General features: G+C 39.6%; 1 protein-coding gene across 5 annotated transcripts in view; it reads right to left on the bottom strand.

Moving 5' to 3' along the window:
* Nucleotides 1–19,234, bottom strand: part of rassf7a (Ras association domain family member 7a) — a 40,308-nt gene that overhangs the window by 8,007 nt on the left and 13,067 nt on the right. For 4 of the 5 annotated variants that reach the window (XM_047388965.1, XM_047388958.1, XM_047388972.1 and 1 more), the window contains exon 2: nucleotides 374–567. In XM_047388965.1, the coding sequence (XP_047244921.1) occupies nucleotides 374–476 (103 nt within the window). In that variant the 5' untranslated portion in view covers nucleotides 477–567. Of the gene's footprint in view, nucleotides 1–373; nucleotides 568–5,023; nucleotides 5,188–19,234 lie in introns of those variants that run through there. The other variant, XM_047388950.1, reaches the window with a different exon arrangement.

A 19,234-nucleotide genomic window follows, 5' to 3' on the forward strand; every position in this document is an offset into this window, starting at 1 on the left:
AAATTCAGATAAAGTGAAGTTTCCACAAGGATCTGGAAATTAGGGCAAACTGTCCCCGATGACTTGGCAGCAAGCTCACTCACAGAAGGAGGAGAGTCTAAATGTGGAGTGATGCTGTTTAATGCTGCTGCAGCGTGTGGCTAGCATTGAGCCGGAGGACACAGGGATGGACACCCTACTGAAATCTAAGATCCAGTTAAGGACTTGATTCAGGTCAGTGAAGAAGCATAAAGGTGCAAGGAAAACAGGATTTCTTCTCCCTTATTTAAGCATGTTAAAGCATAGCTGTCAAAATTATAGATACATTGTAATAAAATAGCAAAAATATACAAATGCAATATGAAGGCCAATGACCAGTGACTGAAGTACTCACCAATGGCCTGCGCCAAAGCGATGACGACATCCTGGCAGGAAGTTTCTTCAGACAGGCCGCAGACCACCCGCACCACTCCATCCACCCACACTTTGAGCTCCATCTTGGACCAAGCAGGACAGGGTGAGGGATTAGATGGTCCTCAAGCAGATCAGCTCAGTTCAGCTCGGCACACTTTACCACCGCATAACCCTCTGCAAAATAATACACAGCAGAGAGATTGGTGTGTTAATGTGACTACATCAGGATTTTATGCTTGAATTGTGTGGACTATACAGACTAATATCAGTGTAATCTTGGTCCAGCATATTACATAACTTGTTAATAGTCTAAACAAACTGCACCTAAGGTTATCACACTCAGAACTACCCTCACAAATTTAGTGTTATTATAAGAGTTTATACGCCAAACAGCAATGACATCAGGAATGTGCCCTGCTGAGTGAAAACAAAAACAGTGGCTTGCAAAGGCATTCATCCCTGTGAAACTACTAAGTCATCCATAGTTGTGAAGTGAAGCAAAATGATACATGTTTTTTGTGAGTTTTTACCACTACAAATCTGAAAGTGTGGTGTGCGTTTGTCCCCCGCGAGGTCAAAATTTTGGCTGCAGTTACAGCGGCAAGTCTTTATGTCTCTACCCATTCATTTTTGCAAAATAGCTCAAGATAAGATCAGACAGATCCACTGTCAGCATAAATATAGGTTTGAAGACTAGTGGCTGAGTAGTGGTAGTAGAGTAAGGCAGGATTTTGTTCCTCTTAACAGATCCAAGAGATCTGTTAAGACCGCTGGTAGTAACTTGCAGACCTGTGAGCACAAATGCTGACCTGTAACCCCTTTAACTGCTCTGCAGCCTGCTTTCAAAGCTCATGTGATAGCTTACTGCCAAGAGGAACTGACAGGGAAAGCAGAGCCAGCCATCAGTGTTATGAATGTGTGTGTTGGGAGAAGAAAACCACAGAAAGACAAGAGTGTGTATGTGCTAGCCTCAGCAGGACCAGATCCAAACTAACTGCAGACCTGAGCAGCAGCCTCAACCTAAAGAAATATCATTACGATTCCTTCATCCCCTCTGTCTGTACTTTAACAACTATACTTCAAAATAAGGCAATAAATCACATCAGTGCATTTAGAAACTGATGTGCTGCAGGCAGTTGTCGCCTAAACTTGGCACAGCAAAGGAACATTTTCTGTTCAGGTGGCTCAAAGAGAACTCCTCAGCCAGTCAGACAGATGGTGTTCTCTTTCTGTCTCCCTGGTTCTCAATGGGAGGTGTTTTACTTTGAACGCCACCATTATCTTACCCTTCATTCAAAGTGTGGCTTTGCTCCACTGGCTGCCTATTGGGAGCAGCTCTGGAGGAATGCACTGACTTCATCTTTCAGCCGGAAGAATTCCTGCTTTCCTTAACAAAAGCCCTTAACCCCACCCCTGCTCCACTGCTGACCTGGTTGCCCTGCACCACCATTGCTCTCTGCTGTTTAGATGTCAAACACAAAGTCTCCTGGGGAGCAATAAACTATCTGATGTGGCAACATTGCACGACACATCTCAATATGACACTGTGTATAGAACAAATGACGGCATGAGTCAAGGATTGAACCCGCAGAACGAGATTGTTGGAAAACAAGAAGGAGATGGTACTGGGTGATCACACGTTGAAGGAATTCATTTGACAGATGTGGGCAGGGCATTGCAATTTAATCTGGCAGGAAATGTGATTTGAAAGAGGAGTACTTATCAGATATCAAAACCCCAAACTTTCAACAGTGCAAGACAACCATTTTCTTTGAGAGGGCACAGAGTGTGCAGTGTTGTGGTATATAATTAAGCCTATTTGGATGTGTCATAAAGTATGTGTAGACAATCATTCACCTCAGTGATGGGGCTTTTTGTAAGTTCAAGAAAACAGGAGAGCAGGAGGGAAACATGTTTTTTTTTTTTTTATCAAGTCTTCTGCAGAAGAATTCAGGTAAAAGACCTCAACTCAACTCTCACCTTTTTAAAACGTACATTTACAGTGCTTCAAAAAAGCATTTCACCATGTTACAACCAGTAACTTCAATGGATTATATTTGACTTGCATGCAATAGCCTGGCACTAAGCAGTGCATTATTAGGAAGTGGAATGAATAGATTACCTGGTTTTAAAAATTTGATACAAATTAAAATCTAAAAAAAAGTATAATGTGCTGTTATATTAATTCCCCTTGGGTCAATACTTTCTCAAACCCCCTGTTGCTGCAAGTACAACTGCAGGTCGTTTGTGGTATGTTTCCATCTATCTTACCATCATCTCTAACCAGTTTGTCTGTCCTTGCTGAAGAAAAGCATCCCCACAGAATGATGTGACCATTGCCCTGTTTAACTGCAGGATAAATAATATAATTCAAGTGTCATAAATTCATGATTTGCATCTCAATAATATATTTTGTTGACTACTATTACTGCCTTTGATGCTCACACCAAATGTTTATATTTAGTAACTGATCCCCAAAGAGTGGTGAGCACATAGTGTAATGCAAAGAATGAAAAGTCGACTAATCATTGTCATGTTAAGAAATAGTATTGGAAGTAAACATTTTAATGATACTGAACAGCCCCCCTGGAGTTACACGTGTAGGTGGACTTTACTAATGAGGGGACCTCTAAAGGCACTGGGTTTTATTTACAGGCATCAGATTAAAAGGAATTGAAAAGATGTGCATTTTGCACGATTCAAATAGTTTTCAAAGACACACAAACAGCATACACAGAAAAAAAGAGCCAACATCATTGGACCATTAAACCCAGTTTAAAGCAAGGGTATTTTTTAAATATTTCAAAAACTATCTATCAGACTAAGAAGCATGTACTGTCACTTTACAGGAAATCTCAAAACTCAGATTGTTCTTTTCCCATAATCTTTAGCTTTAGTACCTCCAGCTATTGAAATGTGATAATCTGCACAAACAGGAAACAAACAGGTCTGTGGGTCTCTCGTTGCTGTCTGTTCCTTTTGTTGCAAGTAGAACGATACCGTGAACGACACGTCCACCTGGCTGACACAGCTGCAGAGTCTCGTGTCAGTTCCCAAGGAGACACAGGTAGAAGGGGAGGCTCCTCTACTCAATATGTAACGAACAAAGCAGTACTTTGACATAAAATACCTACAGCAATGATAGAGGCTTGAATAGAGTCTGGAATAATGCACAATCCAAAGTTGTTGTATCAAAACCTTCTCTATTATTAAAGTGTATTGTGTATTGTGTAAAGTTTGATTTCAAAATTGATAAGGAACTAATAATGAACAAACACATGCTGCAGGTAGTTTGCACATGGTCTGAGTCATCACACACATGTTCACTCTTATCCAACCTGTGAAAAGTTATTCAAAGCTCACATCGTGGAGTGACTCACATAGCAAGACTCCACACCTTCCACAACCATTCCCTAACCACAGGTTGCCTTGACCTTACACAGCCAAAACACCCCTACCCCACCCCCACCCCCCACACATACTTACTTTCACCCATGCCCCACCCATCCACACAACAGATACGCAGTTTCAGCTGAAACTCCTAATGCTGACCTCCCATAAATCCTCTGAAAGGGAAAAACTTGCTGGTAACTTGCAACACTGAAACAAAACACAAGACGCACTCTCTCCAGGATCAGACAAAAGCAAGAGAGAAGAGAGAAATTCAATATTTGAGGAACATGTCTGTTGACCCGACAAAAGAACCCTGACAACTTATGCTACATCTGTGATGAAAGGGAGAAGAAGACAACCTAAGAAATCGGATAAAAATGCTGACAGATAAAAAAAAGAAGAGGAAAAAAGAGGAAAAACATGAATGGAGCCATGAGCCAACACTGTTTTCCACTCTGATTATCAATCTAGCTAGTCCACTTTGTGTCTTTCATCAGTCTGGGTTCTGTAGGAGCCCCGGTAGCTGCTCTGTGATTGGACTCAAGGCGGAGCTGGTTAACGTTGCAGCCTTGCAGACACTTGGGGCATGACTCTGCTTGTCTCTGTGCCTCTCTGGGCACACCGAGGAGTGGAGCTGCAAATTAATAGGCTTTTCTAAACAAACACAAAACCCACCCCTGTCGAAGTTTACATGTTTTTACTCAAAATATCTAGTCTACATTTACTTGTTAGGGGATTTCCTGAAGCAACAAGTTGTACTGAATTTTTTAAGGGGGCAAATAGTGAAGGGGGATTAATGTGAAGGAAAGCCTCACTTTTCCTATATTCATTTGTACAAAATAAATAAATAAATGTGTCATGAACCAATCAATCTGCCAAATTTTCCTTAATCTGATGGTCAAAAACTAACAATTCTGATATGTTTATTTTTCAATAAATGATTTAAAACTATGAACTCTCACCATTTTTGGTCAACAAAAAAAAAAAAAACTCTACACTGCTTAATTGATTTGATTATTAGTTTATGTAAATACAACCTGGCATGTTGGTAAATTGCTGTTTACACTGATTCATTGTAAATAAATGGATTCAGATTCCTTTAATCTGTGTTAATGTATCTGTGTTAATGTGGATTAGAAGCATAATCATGTATCTAGTAAATATCTTGATAAATATTTTGTAATAAACACAAACATTCACAAGAATCTGTTAGAAGACAAGAAAGAAATCCTCTCACCAACAGTTGCACAGTTGTATGCACTCCAGTGAATGCATGTTATCTCTGCATCTGGACATAGCTCTACCTTCAGCTTCCTTTTCTAATAAAACAAAAACACTAAGGAAAATGTGCTACATTAATGTGTTGTAGATAGTCGGTGTCCTGCGGCTACAATGAGAGTCTGTTTACTGAGTGTGAAGAGTAGAGAACAAAAACAAGTACTGCGTCATGCTTGTGGTAGTGAAATGGTCAAAGGTTGGCTTCGCATGCATCTAGGTTTGTATGTAGAAGTAGTGCACATGTCATTCAGTCCTATCTTTATGAGAGGTTGTTCCAGATCAGGCTTATTGCGGTGCTATCTCCGCAGCAACACAGTTCTGAAATACAATTACGAGGAGTAAAGGGCAGAGTGTGCAACACGCACTGCAACAAATGAACACAAAAATGCAACAAATCAAGTGCAGGCAAACAGCAACCCTTATCAGAATCTGTAGAGAAAATAAACCCCTGGCCCAGTCTGATTTCAGTTTCTATAATAAGATAGATACTGATGTTAAGGAACAATGAGCAGTGTTGAGAGAAGCTGTTGCCTCTGCGCCACTCTGTTCCATATTAACACAGACAATCACTCAAAGAGCCAGTAACACACTGGCACCAAGCACAGGGGGCTCATCCGTACTGCAAGGACATTGTTGTTCTGGTTCTAAACTTGGCAGGGAGCGTTGCGTCTTTTGTGACGTTTGACATTGCTTAGTTGTCTGTCATGCCAACATTTACAGCCATTCTAGTGAGCTCTACCACTGATAAAACTAGTAAAAGAGAGAACAGATAGTTTTTATTCTGCCTGGCCTCATGTTTTGCATTCTTTACTGCACCTCTTCCTTCTACACATGCCCACATGAAAGCACATTTTTATGTAGATTACACCTTACTTAAAGGTACAACTGTGGCACAGTGAAAAAAAAGAAAGTTGTGGGTCCGAAAGTTGTGGGCTTAATTCCAACGTCCTCCTGCCATATGTCGATGTTTTCCTGGGCAAGGCACTTTACCCCATGTTGCCTATCGATTTGCATATCGCTATACAAATATTGGTAGATGTGGCTCTAGTGTAAAGCGCTTTGCTTGGTCAGCATTATTAGAAAGCTATATCAGTCAGTCCATTTAGAGCAAAAGTAAAGTAACTCAGTCATATATCAGCAAATTATTCTAAAGGTTCTGAAAAAAAAAGAAAATCCTCATTTAAAATGAATAGGTTTTAGAGTCACAGTACCCATATTTTTCACAAAAACAAAAAAATGGCAGGCTGCACGGTGGTGCAGTTGGTAGCACTGTTGCCTTGCAGCAAGAAGGTCCTGGGTTCGATTCCCGTCCGCGGGTCTTTCTGCATGGAGTTTGCATGTTCTCCCCGTGCATGTGTGGGTTCTCACCGGGTACTCTGGCTTCCTCCCACAGTCCAAAGACATGCCTGTTAGGTTAAGTGGTCACTCTAAATTGCCCATAGGTGTGTGCATGGTTGTTTGTGTGCTGCCCTGCAATGGACTGGCGACCTGTCCAGGGTGGACCCTGCCTCTCGCCCATAGACTGCTGGAGTTAGGCACCAGCTCCCCCGCGATCCACTATGGAATAAGTGGTAGAAAATGACTGACTGACAAAAAAAATTGCTATTTGTAAATATTTACTGTTGGAAGAAAAATAGAAAAAAAGTGTAGTCATCATGTGCCACCCATGATCCTTTATAGTTGGGAAGCTATGAGCTCCATGTCTGCTAAGTAGCAGTGTTTAATCTACATTTCTGCTTAAGACTCATGTTCAAAATAAAGAAAAAATATATGGTGAAGATAACATTATTAGAACTGTAATAATCAAACAGAAGTAGGAATAATTACTGATTTTAGATCAGCCATTAGATCAAGTTTTAGACTTTCCTTTTAAACTAAATGTCTAAACATAGTGACACCTTATTTTAGCTCAAGGTTATCATACTATTAGAAGCTTAAATCGGCCATTGCCTCTACTGTATTTCTACAAGCATAAGTGATTCATAAATTACAAATATTCTATTTTAAAACATCAGGTGTCCTCTGAAAAGTAAACGTTTCCCCCAGGACTAAGCTGTACTAATCCCTGAACAAGACATACAGTTGTCCTTGGTACACTCAGACGGCATCCGGGGATAAAGCATTATATAACACTCTCAAACTTTGCCTAACATTGTGTATTTATCTCTAATGATTTTTTTCTCTGTCTCAACATGTCAAAATAATTGCTCTCCAAACTCTCCTGGAGCCTCCTGTTCCTCTCAACCACCATAACTGCCAGGCAGAAGTCCTCTGCTGCAGAACTCCAGCACCTGCAGGCAGGGAGTAGGGTGGTCCACTGGGCATGTGAGGAAGGTAGAAACAAGATCTGAGGGCTTTTATTGGGTGTCATTAAAACATAATAACTTTCCATGGTAGGGCAAGGCTGTGGCACGCTCTTCAGACATGCTGCTTGTTAATTAGACAATACGGCAGCCTGACTCTGGTTACACAACATTCAGTGAGGCTTCAACGCGCCTGACGAATAAGGCAATATTTTGTTTTAATATCGTCTTTGTTTGACAGTTACTTTTCAGAACTAAGTCCAAATGTTTGTCACTGACAAGCTCTTTGAAAATTTCCCCAGTGAGCTTGTGTCTCTCCTCTATTGACATGCTAATGACTCTGCATGAAATAATCAGAAATGGCTCTTGTCATTTTAGTTGCATACAGGGATCTTTTGCTCGCACTCATTCTTTATTATAATAAATGTCTCATCCGAGTGTAAAATCTCAATAAAAGGATCAGATGTAAATGAATGCAGGGGGCACCTTAGCTGTTAAACAAAGAGCAAATAGCAATAAGCATTATCGGAATTAGAATGGATCCAAATTAAATGTATTTACCTTGTGTACACAATCTGAGCTACTGCTAAGCATATACCTGATGACTGATGGTAGATTCAAGGGTAAAGCAAAATCTTCCACAAGATCTGTCTAGTTGTCACTACCACTGCAGTCAAACAGTGTAAAAAAACACTCAATGAATTCCCACTCATCATGAATGAGCAGCATAACTTACACAGCTGGCAAAAACCGTTGCTAAGTGTTGCTAATTCATCCTGAACCTCAAGAGAGAAGGAAAGCATGAAGATTACAAATGCACCAAACCAGGTCGTGCTAACAACACTCTCTAGTTTGGAACTTGTTACAGAGGGAAATAGAAATAAAGTTAACTATTTTCATTAAGGTGTTTAAAAATGAAGTCTGAAGAAGTAAAAAGGCATCCAAGAAGCTATTTAAAATAAATTGTGTTTTCTACAGGGATTTTTCAGGCTGCTATTTAAAGAGGGAGCAAAACTTTCAGCAGATAACAGGAAGGGTAAAGGTGTTACAGCAGGTTTATCTGTTTTATCATTTTAAGTATCCAGCTACTGTCTTTTATGAAGCATGCCTGACTTGGAAATGTTTGCAGCTTTTAGGAAATCTCAAGAGTTAAGGTAAGGTACTGTGAGGTACTTTTTGTTACAACAATGCTAGTTGTGCTAATCAGTGTTATTTAGTAAAACCTAGTGTTACATCGTCTCTGCTTTTAATTTAAATTATTAATTACTTCTTTCACCAGAAAGGCAAAAAAAACATTTTGGCTGTTGTTAATTACGGTTCTTAAAGAGAAATCAGAACTGGTAGGTCAAAGCTTTACAAAAACCAAAGTTTAACAATTGGCCACAAAACTATGATCAGTATATCTCTAATAAAGATGTCATAGAAAACTCTGATTGCTCAAAGTAGGGTTTGTTTTTGTTATTATACTCCGATAACAAACGCATCTCAGCAAACGTTTGTATTTTTTTTAAGTTAATGAGGTACACACCTACGAGCGTGTGTGTACAAGAGTTTACACAGTCCTGTGAACAATGAAGTACTACTGTATTATTCATCCTGTCAGGTAAAAGACTTCTATCTGGTTTGGCAGTCAGCATTCATTTCAATCCCGGAAACTAGGAGGAGGCGAGTGCATTACAGATCAGGAATTTGTTCGCGCTGACTTATGGATCCGGCCCACAGAGCCAGCAGCTAATGGTGAGAATGATAATAAAGGACTGCATGTAGCCCCAAGAGAGCCGGGCTTAGAAAACGAGAGCTTTCCTTGCAGGGTGAGCCATACTAGTGCAGGAGTTTACATTGATGGGTGAGCCAGGGAAGATGGCTTTCAGACTGTTGATGGGCGCCCATGTGTAATTACATACTCCTGGGTCTGACTCAGCAGGGCTTGCAAGGAAAGGAGGGCATTACTTGCTTCCCAGCCAATTTTGTACAGAGCACACACTAAATAATGCGCACACCCATATAGGCAGTGCAGAGACTACATGTACACGTATGCACTGTGCAAGCAGAGAGGAAGACATTCAGTTAGTAATAGCCAAAATCATATGTTAGAGGGGTTTAAGTATAGACCGCAAATGGTCTGACTCAAATTAAATGAAGTTGGATCCTTCTGGACTAAATCTGCATGTAACCATGAAAGTAAACCTTTACGTTTTCAAAAGGGTCCAGTTTACAGAGCACTTCATTTAAACATAAAAGTCTGAAATCCACCAGTGCAGAAATTGAGCAGGTATGGTTTTAAAGTGGCAACGATTAACCTTGACTTCCTGCATACAGTCATGTGTCACTGAGCAGTCACGACCATCATGGGCTCCAATGTCGTATCTTTGAAGCGGAACTCATTAGCAATTTAGAAGCTGTTTCCACATCTGCTTATTTCAATTATTCAATTTTGTTTTCTGTTCTCTTTTTCCAATTTTTTTTCTTGAAGATGGAAACACGATACACCATAAATAATAGACTAGGCAAAAACTAGACTTGTCTAGAAAAATCAAGGTTGACTTGCAAATATAGAATAAAAAATTTATTATCAACTGGTTCCCTCCATGTTATACTGCTCCGGGGTTCATTTCAGTTATTGATTCTACCAACATGAATTTCCTTTTAGGTCCTAATAAACTGTTTGCCACGAAAGATTTGAGCACACCGTGCACAAAAGATTTTGAACTCTGGTAAATTCCTCAATGTGTACTGACATGAACATCATATGCAACCCGTACTACTCTGAAGCAATTTATGAAGTCACATTCCTGCAAATAACTAACATCCAACAAGAACAAATCTTTCAAATAAATTCCCAAAAAACTAAGAGCCAAAATACCTTAATGAAGAGGATTAGTTTAAAATATTACGATGGCACAGGTGCAGACAACAAAATTAATTCCATGACTTGTCCAAAGCTTTTAAACCGTACTTAATCTCATTTCATTTTTTCCCTTTTTTATCATAAACATCTGTACCCTCAATGAAAGTGGTTACTGGGGATTTTAAATTCTTGAACTTATTCCAGATGATGAAAGCTATTTTGGTAGTCACTCATTTGGTTTCTCCATAGACTTTAACTCCATGGAATCTGTAATGTAAAATGCACTTAAATATCTCTAAATGAGGTAGGAGATATTTGACAGTTTTATACCTGGGCAAAAAATGTAACCAACCTGGAAGTCACATCAGCTACACAAAACCTCTAAAGTATTTTGCTAAATAGGGTCAGATTCTTTTGAACTCTCCACAGTTCATTAAGGTACAACCAAAAACATACAAAAAACATACAAGTGCAAAGTAGTCCATAATTATTAAAGTAGTGCATTTACTGAAATATCCCTAAATAAATCAGTGCAACCACATGTCTTCAGGCCTCGTCTAATTAGCAAACAGAGAATACAGTGTAATTTGAGCTCAGTATCAATACAGATGTTCTGTGAAGGCTCCAGAGAACAAACAGCATCATGAAACACAGCAAACAACTAAGGGATTAAGCTGTGGAGAAATTTAGAGCAGGCTATGGTTATAAGACAATATGACAAGCTTTGAACTTGTCAAAGAACAACGTTCAATCCATCATTCAAAAATGGCAAGAGTATGAACAAACTGCAAACCAACCAAGACATGGCTCTTCACCTAAAGTCCAACAAGGAGACCAAACAAGGAGAGCATTAATCAGAGAAGCAGCCGAAAGGGCCATGGTAACTCTGGAAGAAGTGTGGGAGAATCTTTGACACGACAAGTACTACCTTCACACTCCACACATAAGGCCTTTATAGATACACAACCAGAGGAAAGCTATAGTTGAAAGAAAGCCTAAAGGTTTTACTTAAAGGTTGTCACAAGCCATTTAGGAGTCTTGGCAAGCTTGTGGATGAAGTCGCTCTGGTCAAACAAGACCAAAATTAAACTTCTTGGCTTCCCTGTTTTATGCCTGTGTGGCATAAAACTAACATCAGCTTGAAAAAAACCAAAATCTGTGTTGACAGCATTCAGGACAACAACCCTAAACATATAGCCAGAGCAACAATAGAATGGTTTAGATCAAGGCACAAATTGACAATCTGTGGCATGGCTTTATAACCACTGTTCACAGAGGCTTTTCAGAATTATGTTTGTTAAAAACATGCATCTCTTTTTTTCTTCCACGTTACAGCTATGTACTATTTTCTTACATAATATCCTGATAAAATACACAGAAGTTTGTTTTATAATGTGAGAAAAAAAAAAGAAAAACCTGAAGGGTTATGAATGCTTTTGAAGAGCACAGTGATGTAATGTGTAATGTGTCCCAGTGCCATATAAAATACCTATTTTAACCTTAGGTCACGTAGTTATAAATCTGGGACAAAGCAGGTGCACATTCTTGCGTGAGTTCTGAAAGGTAAAATTACAACAAAAACAGCCGAAAAAAAGGAAACACAGACCTTTCGGCTGAATTTATGTTTTCATGGCTGAAAGTGTGGAATTACACTCAGTTTCCTCCCAACACATCAATCTCCCATCAAGAACATTTCACGGGTACTTCACAAACCACCACTATGACTAATCTAATCCATGCGCTGCTGGTTTTTGATATAAGTCAAACTTTGAAGTGGAATGCAAGATTCCCTGAAAATGACAATCTTTGAGCAAGCGCCCAAAGGCCCAGATCTGTGCAGCCATCAGCTGCACAGATCTGGGCCTCTGGTATGCAAAACATCCCTCCTCGCACCTTCCCAATATTTACCTAGGGAGTTCCAACACACCTGGCCCTTAGAGAGCGGGATCTGGGCAAACACAGCCATGTAGTTGGAGAGCTGGAATGTAGACCTTTAGGTAACCTGTCACTGCTGAGCCTTGTAAAAACAAATGTTGTCATGAACTGATAAAATCTTCCATTTTGTTACGAAAATGAGCTTCATCTTATAAAAATGATACTTGTGTATGATGAGATAAGAGCTGGGGGGGGGGGGGGATTGAACAGATAACCTCACTGGTATTTATAATATGTCAGGATACTAAGTGAAATAAGACCATACAGTCATAATCCAAATAAAAAACGTCATGTGCTTTAGAGAAACAGTCTGCTGTTTTATTTAAACTATGTACAGAAAGCTTAAGAAGTCCAGGAATGAAGAATTAGAATTAGAAGTAAGAGATCAGATTCAATCAGGAACTTAAATATTTTAGTGAAGTCTGTGTAAATGTTTTGGAAAGGTGGATGGTGTAACTAGGTGTAACTAGGATTTAAATTTTTCCATAATGGCGTTCATACAATGCCATGTTTGATGTTTCCCTTGGAGGTTTTTCCTTTTCGTCACAGGAAAGAAGAAGTGAAACACTTCTGAGTTTAAATGTCATTATAAGCAGGGAAACAATGAAAAACTAATTTGAAAGAAATAGAAATTTGCCAGGCAGTGATTTGAAAACAATTTCCAATCTACAGTTTTTATAAAACATTAATCTGCAGATACTGACATTAGCTGATTCTGATTTCTCCTGAAGAATTGTTGCCAAAAGAATTTAAAATGTTTCTTTTCTTTGCTGACCTTAGCTGTCATCATTTATTCATATTAAGAGCAGAGGTGATGTCACACTGTGTGTGTGTGAGAGAGAGAGAAGTTTCTGTAAAACAGGGTTTCATATTTTTATAAAGTATTTGGATAGAATGAGGTTTGTTTGTCCTGTTAAACCAAAAATATTTTAATAGTCAAAAGAAACTTTGCACATACAGCGGACTTCAGGATCAGGTTTACTGAGCTCTCATTCAACAATTTATTTCCAGTCCATATCTAAGAAAATCATGCTAACGTCCTAACCCTCTGGCCTTCATCAGAGCATGAAGCATTAGATTAATTTATTTTATTCACAGAAAATGCTTGGTAATTGTTTGGCAAAGGTCACAATGACTTTAACTTCCTCAGTTCATTGTACATGATCTATTCAGTTAGTTTACTATAGGGTTTACTATTTAAAACTAAGACAAAACTGTATTCTTATTAGCAGTTAGCATGATTAGCATTAGTAATTTTGAACATCAGTGTTTTTATGTATTCCCTTGAGCATGTAGACACTTACCTCCACCAGGGAGATTTCCCAAAAGCTGCCAACATTTCCAAATCCAGCATGTTACAGGACAGAGGTTAAAAGCTAAACTTTGCTGAAGTCAGCTTCAGATATACAGGGTCTTTCGCCGATTCAACAAAACGCCTCCAAAGTGGGTATAAACTGACATAAAAACGTCCAGTATGAAATTAAGTGCAAAAGTATAAAATAGTGAAGCTGCGAAATGACCAGCACCCACCAACATCTAGCTCTGAATTGTCTGAAGAGTCCCTCAGCTGATATACCTCAATAAAATATCCGGTTTCCTTTAAAACTGCTTTCTCCAGCTTCAGTTTCAAACCTCTTATTGATACTGAAAATAAGTAACTTTGAGCCTTCTTCCCGCAGTAAAGTTTTCCACACCGAGGAATGTCGTGTGACCTGGTGGAAAATATCAAGCAGAAAATAGGGTTTCTTGGAACATTTCTAAAAACACTTTCTAAACATTTGGGTCTTAATATGAAATCCAAAACAATTAAAAAGGTCATATGAATATTGTTAATGAAAGAAAATTGCGAACCTTAAGGAAACCTTCTCGAACTTGTTTAAAACCCGAAACTCTGTTTTGAGTTGAAGCCTTAACTGTACTCACCTAAAACACAAAGTAAAGGGTGGAGCGTTTGTGTTTCAAGTGATTCATGAGGCTTGGGTGGGCCTCTCAATAGGGTCTGATTTATGGGTTGATGGGTGGGTGTCATGCATGTCTCTGTTTCCCTGTCATTACTCAGAAGAGTAACGATCACGGCTATTAGAGCTGCGGCTTGGAGGATGTCCGGAGAGTCAAGATGAGTAAGGAGATGGGGGGAGGGCACGGTGCAGATTTATGGCACCCTCTGAGCATCTTAGGAAATAAGATAGTATATCTGTGTGAGATGTGCCCTCAGCTCTAGAAAGCTGCCTTCCATAACGCTCATGCATAATCACCGGGGCAACTTTTGCATGGATACCAGGCGTGTACATGCTGATGAGGATGCTGTTGCTGAGTTTACATGAGAGAGATAAGTTGGCTGCCCTTTGGGAATGACAATGAGGGAAGGGGAGGGAGATGGGGGAGGCTGGATGAGACACCATAAAGACAACTGTTTGCTGAAGAGGGACTATTCAGCCAGCCAGCAGACAGACTATATGAGATATGTCAAAACGAAGCTGCCCACATTTCATCCAAGCTTTCCCATGGGAACTCTGTAAACCTGTGTCCTGGGAAAGAGCCCAAGTCTGAATCACGATGCATTTAAAACCAAAAAGATGAGGGTAATCTGACACTGAGAAGAAGACTCATCTGTTTATATCTCTTGATAAAAAACAGTGTCCGCTTCGGTCTTTTTGTGTATGTAGTGGATACATGAGAAAGATAAGTGTGTATTTTAGTGTAGCCATATAAGCTTACCTTGTGCTTCTAGAAGCTATACAAACATACAACACCTGTAAGATATTCTTCTAGGAGGTTTATGTTTCTATCCTTTTGTTCCACATCTTTACTGACAACTGGGTATTCAGTCAGACCTATTCATTATTTTATTTTTTTTATTTGTCTTTAGGCAATAGCTGGAGTCTGGCGCTCAAGTTTTCTTTTGGCTGTTGGATTATAGGAAAGACAAATTTAGCTATTTGGACATATTTCTGATGGCAAGAAACTAATGGTGCGCCCAAGTAAATAACCTAGCCAATATCAGCTTGTTAGACCCAGTGTTACTCTGCAAAGAGCTGAACTGCCATTATCCATAAATAAATGTTCTGCTTTAGACAAAAGAGACTAGATCCTGTTATGCATTTTTAAATCTTCCTGCAATTACCATAAGACCATTGTAATTTTACACATTATCAAACCATAGGTGCTCGTTGATGCCTAAGACTTAAAGTACATTCAGCTTCAGACTGCTCAGTTAAATTCAATAACTTTATTTAGATGATAAATACCTGCAGCATTCAAGTCAAGTGCACTCTTGATACATTGTATCTAGTTTATTAAGCTAAACTGAACAACAGAAATTAAGGCCGATGCAAAAACAATAATAAAAAGAATGATATCAAGATCTCTGTGTTCTAACAAAGCATGGTCTAATATCATCATATTGCTTACCCCTTAAATGATCAACTAAAGTATAATGAACCCTTCAGATCCTCTTTCATGTGTTTGATTTTTTTACCAAGTTCCTAAAAGGCACCACATTTTGATTTAACTTATATAGAGATCTTTAGGAGACGGACGGATGGACGGATGGATGGACGGACGGACAGACAGACAGGCAGACACGGTACACTTGCTTTGGCTGTAAGCTACTTGATCAAACGCATCTACTTTCACTGACAGGTTTGCTGTCAAGCTTTTCAGCATGAGCGATGGGTTTGTTAGGTCCACCTGCCTGTCTCTTCTACTACCAGCTGATTGAATGTCTCTGCGCCCTGAATCAGACCTTTATTGTGTGTCTTTCCTTCTGCCGTCTTGACCCACCACCCAGCCTTTTCTGGCCCTGTCCATGTCGTTTTGGCTGCGGCGCCATGTTATTTACTGCCCATAGAGCCCTGTGTGTTGAGAGTCAACACAGTATGGCTGCCTGGGTAAAGGAGCAACCTGCTGCTTTCTAACATGCACACACACACACACACACACACACACACACACACACACACTCTTGTTTTGCTATATGTAGTGAGGACCATCTGTTGACTCCCATTGACTTCCATTGATTTTCAGTCATTTTCAACCCTTTCTATGCCCTAACCCTGACAATAACCCTAAACCTAACTATTACCAGTGCTTACCTAACCCTAACCTTAACCTAAACTCAATTCACACCTTAGTCCTAAACCTAACCGTTAGCAAAATAGGTCGTGAGGACCAGCAAAATGTCCTCACTTTGGTACAAACGGTCCTCAATTTGATGGTGAAATTGGGAAAATGGTTCTCACTGTGATGCCAAAACAGGAACACACACACACACACACACACACATTTCCACAGATACCAACTCACAGTCACATGAGCATCCCAGGAGGCTGAGATGTTTACCTTCACAACAATAACTATACGTGAGCAATTAGGAGTCATGGAAAGAGAGACAAATAGACAAAGGTGTTCAGAACCCTGTACTGGGAGCATGCCTGTGGTCACAAAAGTTCGAAAACAGCAGTGTAAGTGAAGAAAAGGACTGATTATGTCACAGAGAGTACAATTGAAGGCCATGGGAAGTTCACACTGACAGAACATGACAGCATTCACTCAGGTGAACTTTACGGTTAGCTGGGTTTGACTGGGAACATGGCCTCAGGTGGAAACACTGCATGACAATTCCAACAGTAGCTTCTTTTCCCAATGACCTTTGACATGAACATGTAGGAAAAATGAAGGAAGATTCAAGCTATGGATACAGTGCCTTGCGAAAGTATTTATACCCCTTAAACAAGCTATAAACACAAACTTCAATGGATTTTATTTTAACATTATGTGATGGACAAACACAAGGTAATGAACAAATGTCAAGCAGAAGTAAAAGATCCAGCCATCTTTACTCTGATACTGCTAAATATAACCCAGTCCAGCTAACCTACCTGTGTGTAATTGAACACAGAATAAATCCAGCGTCGCAAGAAGAAAACTATAAGAACTCTTGTTTGCAGTCTACCACAAGCCATGCAGGGGAACAAAACAAACATGTAGAAGAAGGTGTTATGGTCAGATAAGACCAAAATTGACCTTTTGACCTACATCCAAAACACTATATAAGTTGTAAAACACTACACATTATCCTGCAAACATCATAACCCCAATGAAATATGCTGGTGCCAGAATCGCGCTGTGGGGGTGCTTTTCTTCAAAAACGGACAGGGAAATTGGTCAAAGCCGATGGGATAGAGCTAAATACAGGAAAATCCTGAAAGAAAATCCATTCAGCCAGAACTACAACTGAATGATTTAGATCAAAGCTTTTTCATGTCGTAGAATGCACCAGTCAGACCTAAATCCAGCTGAGAGTCTGTGGTAAAACGGACATTTGGAGATACTCTCCATCCAATCTGACTGAGCTTGAGATGTATTGCAAAGAGCGATGAGCAAAAATGTTTTTCCCTTAATGTGCAAAGCAAGTGGAGACCACAAAGGCTGGTCCTACAAAGTATTAACTCAAAGGGGTCGGATACAAACATATGCCATACTTTTCTGATTGTTATTTGTTAAAAAAAGATATAATTTTCCTTATTTATTTAGTGCTTTGTCTTGGTCTATCACATAAAATTCCAGCAAAAACTATTGGAGTTTGTGATTGAAGCAAGACAAAATGTGAAAAGGTTTTAGATTTATGAATGCTTTCATTATGTCAATATCACTCCTTAAAAAAGTATGACTGAAAACCGAAACACAAGAGCAATGCCAAGCAACAGACTACAAACAGAAAAAAAACATCTAGCTGGGATCACAAGTCTGATGCTCTAGTTTTTGCTTGCTTTTACAAATGTCAGTGCACACACAAGAGAGGTTTTTCAGGTATGCATGTCTGAAGACTTGAAAACAGAACTGCAGTGAAATGCCTTCACTAAATCCCCTCCTTCCTCTCAGTAATTACAGACTCCCTGGTGACAAACTACAGGTCTGTTGTGTTTGTTTTCACCTTCTCGGATATAACAGGTGAAGAAAAGCCTGTGTGTGATGGGCTGGATGCCAGTCTCTTACTGGTTCTGCTAGCTAACCGATAGTTATCTGCATGCAACAAACACGCTGAGGGAAATGCCCAAAAGAATTGTCCAATTGTTTTAAAGAATTGATCAAATTTCAGATTCTTTCGATCCCTGAGAATCTGTAACCTTGTACACTACAACATCCCATGCAAAGACAACCATGTTCTCCCTTATAAAATCTTGTGGGCCAAAGTTTGCAATTGGACACTTGATTAGGATGATTTATTTAGAGAAATGCCAAAGACTTGATGAAAATTGGGTTGACTTTGGGAAAAGAGGAGGCAGGGTGTGAGGGATGAGAATATGATGCAAGGAGGACTGGATCAATCTTTTATCACTGCAGTGTGCTTTCATCCCTAATGGATCCGGCATGAGCAGAGCACAGTGCTACTTTCCATCACTTTGCACAGGCAGGAGAAGGACACAGGGAAAGTAAGAGAGCAAGAAGGTAAAGACAGCAAAGGAGAAAAGCGGTGCAAGCCACTTTCCAAAAAATAATTGCAAACTTGTTCTTTTTCAGTTTGGTCATAGTGTTCTTGACTAGATTTGCACCCGAGACCATCTGCTGGAGGAAGGAAATACAACTGATAAGAATGCCAACAAATTAAGTCAAATTGAAGAGTGATTCAGAAAGTTCCCATCAAGGCTCCCAAAAGATAACTTGCTGAGCTCAGGCAGACCTGCTTTTCCTTCCATCCGAGCTGAATGATGGACAGACACGCTGACAGAGACAGAGACTGCTTTGGACAAGGAGGAAGTCCATCTGCGTATTCAAGCATTAAATGAGCATTAAAAATAACACAGCAAAGAACAAGGTAGGAGCTCTCTCAGAGGACGTTCTGCTCTCTCCATGCTAAACAGCCTCATTCATGTGGTGGGAAATAACAAGTATCGAATCAGTGAGGGGGACATAAAGGGAAGGAAGCAGAGAGAAGAGACATGCAAACTAAACAAGACTTGGGAAAAAGAATTTAAAAGTTTTATGATTTATTCCAGCTACTGGCAACTTCACAGTTATCACCCTGCTGGTTTATCGCTTAAGGTGAAATGTTCATGGTGATGCTAAAAAAAGGGTATTACAT

The sequence above is a fragment of the Girardinichthys multiradiatus genome, chromosome 2 (assembly GCF_021462225.1).
Source record: "Girardinichthys multiradiatus isolate DD_20200921_A chromosome 2, DD_fGirMul_XY1, whole genome shotgun sequence".
NCBI classification, from domain to species: Eukaryota; Metazoa; Chordata; class Actinopteri; order Cyprinodontiformes; family Goodeidae; genus Girardinichthys; species Girardinichthys multiradiatus.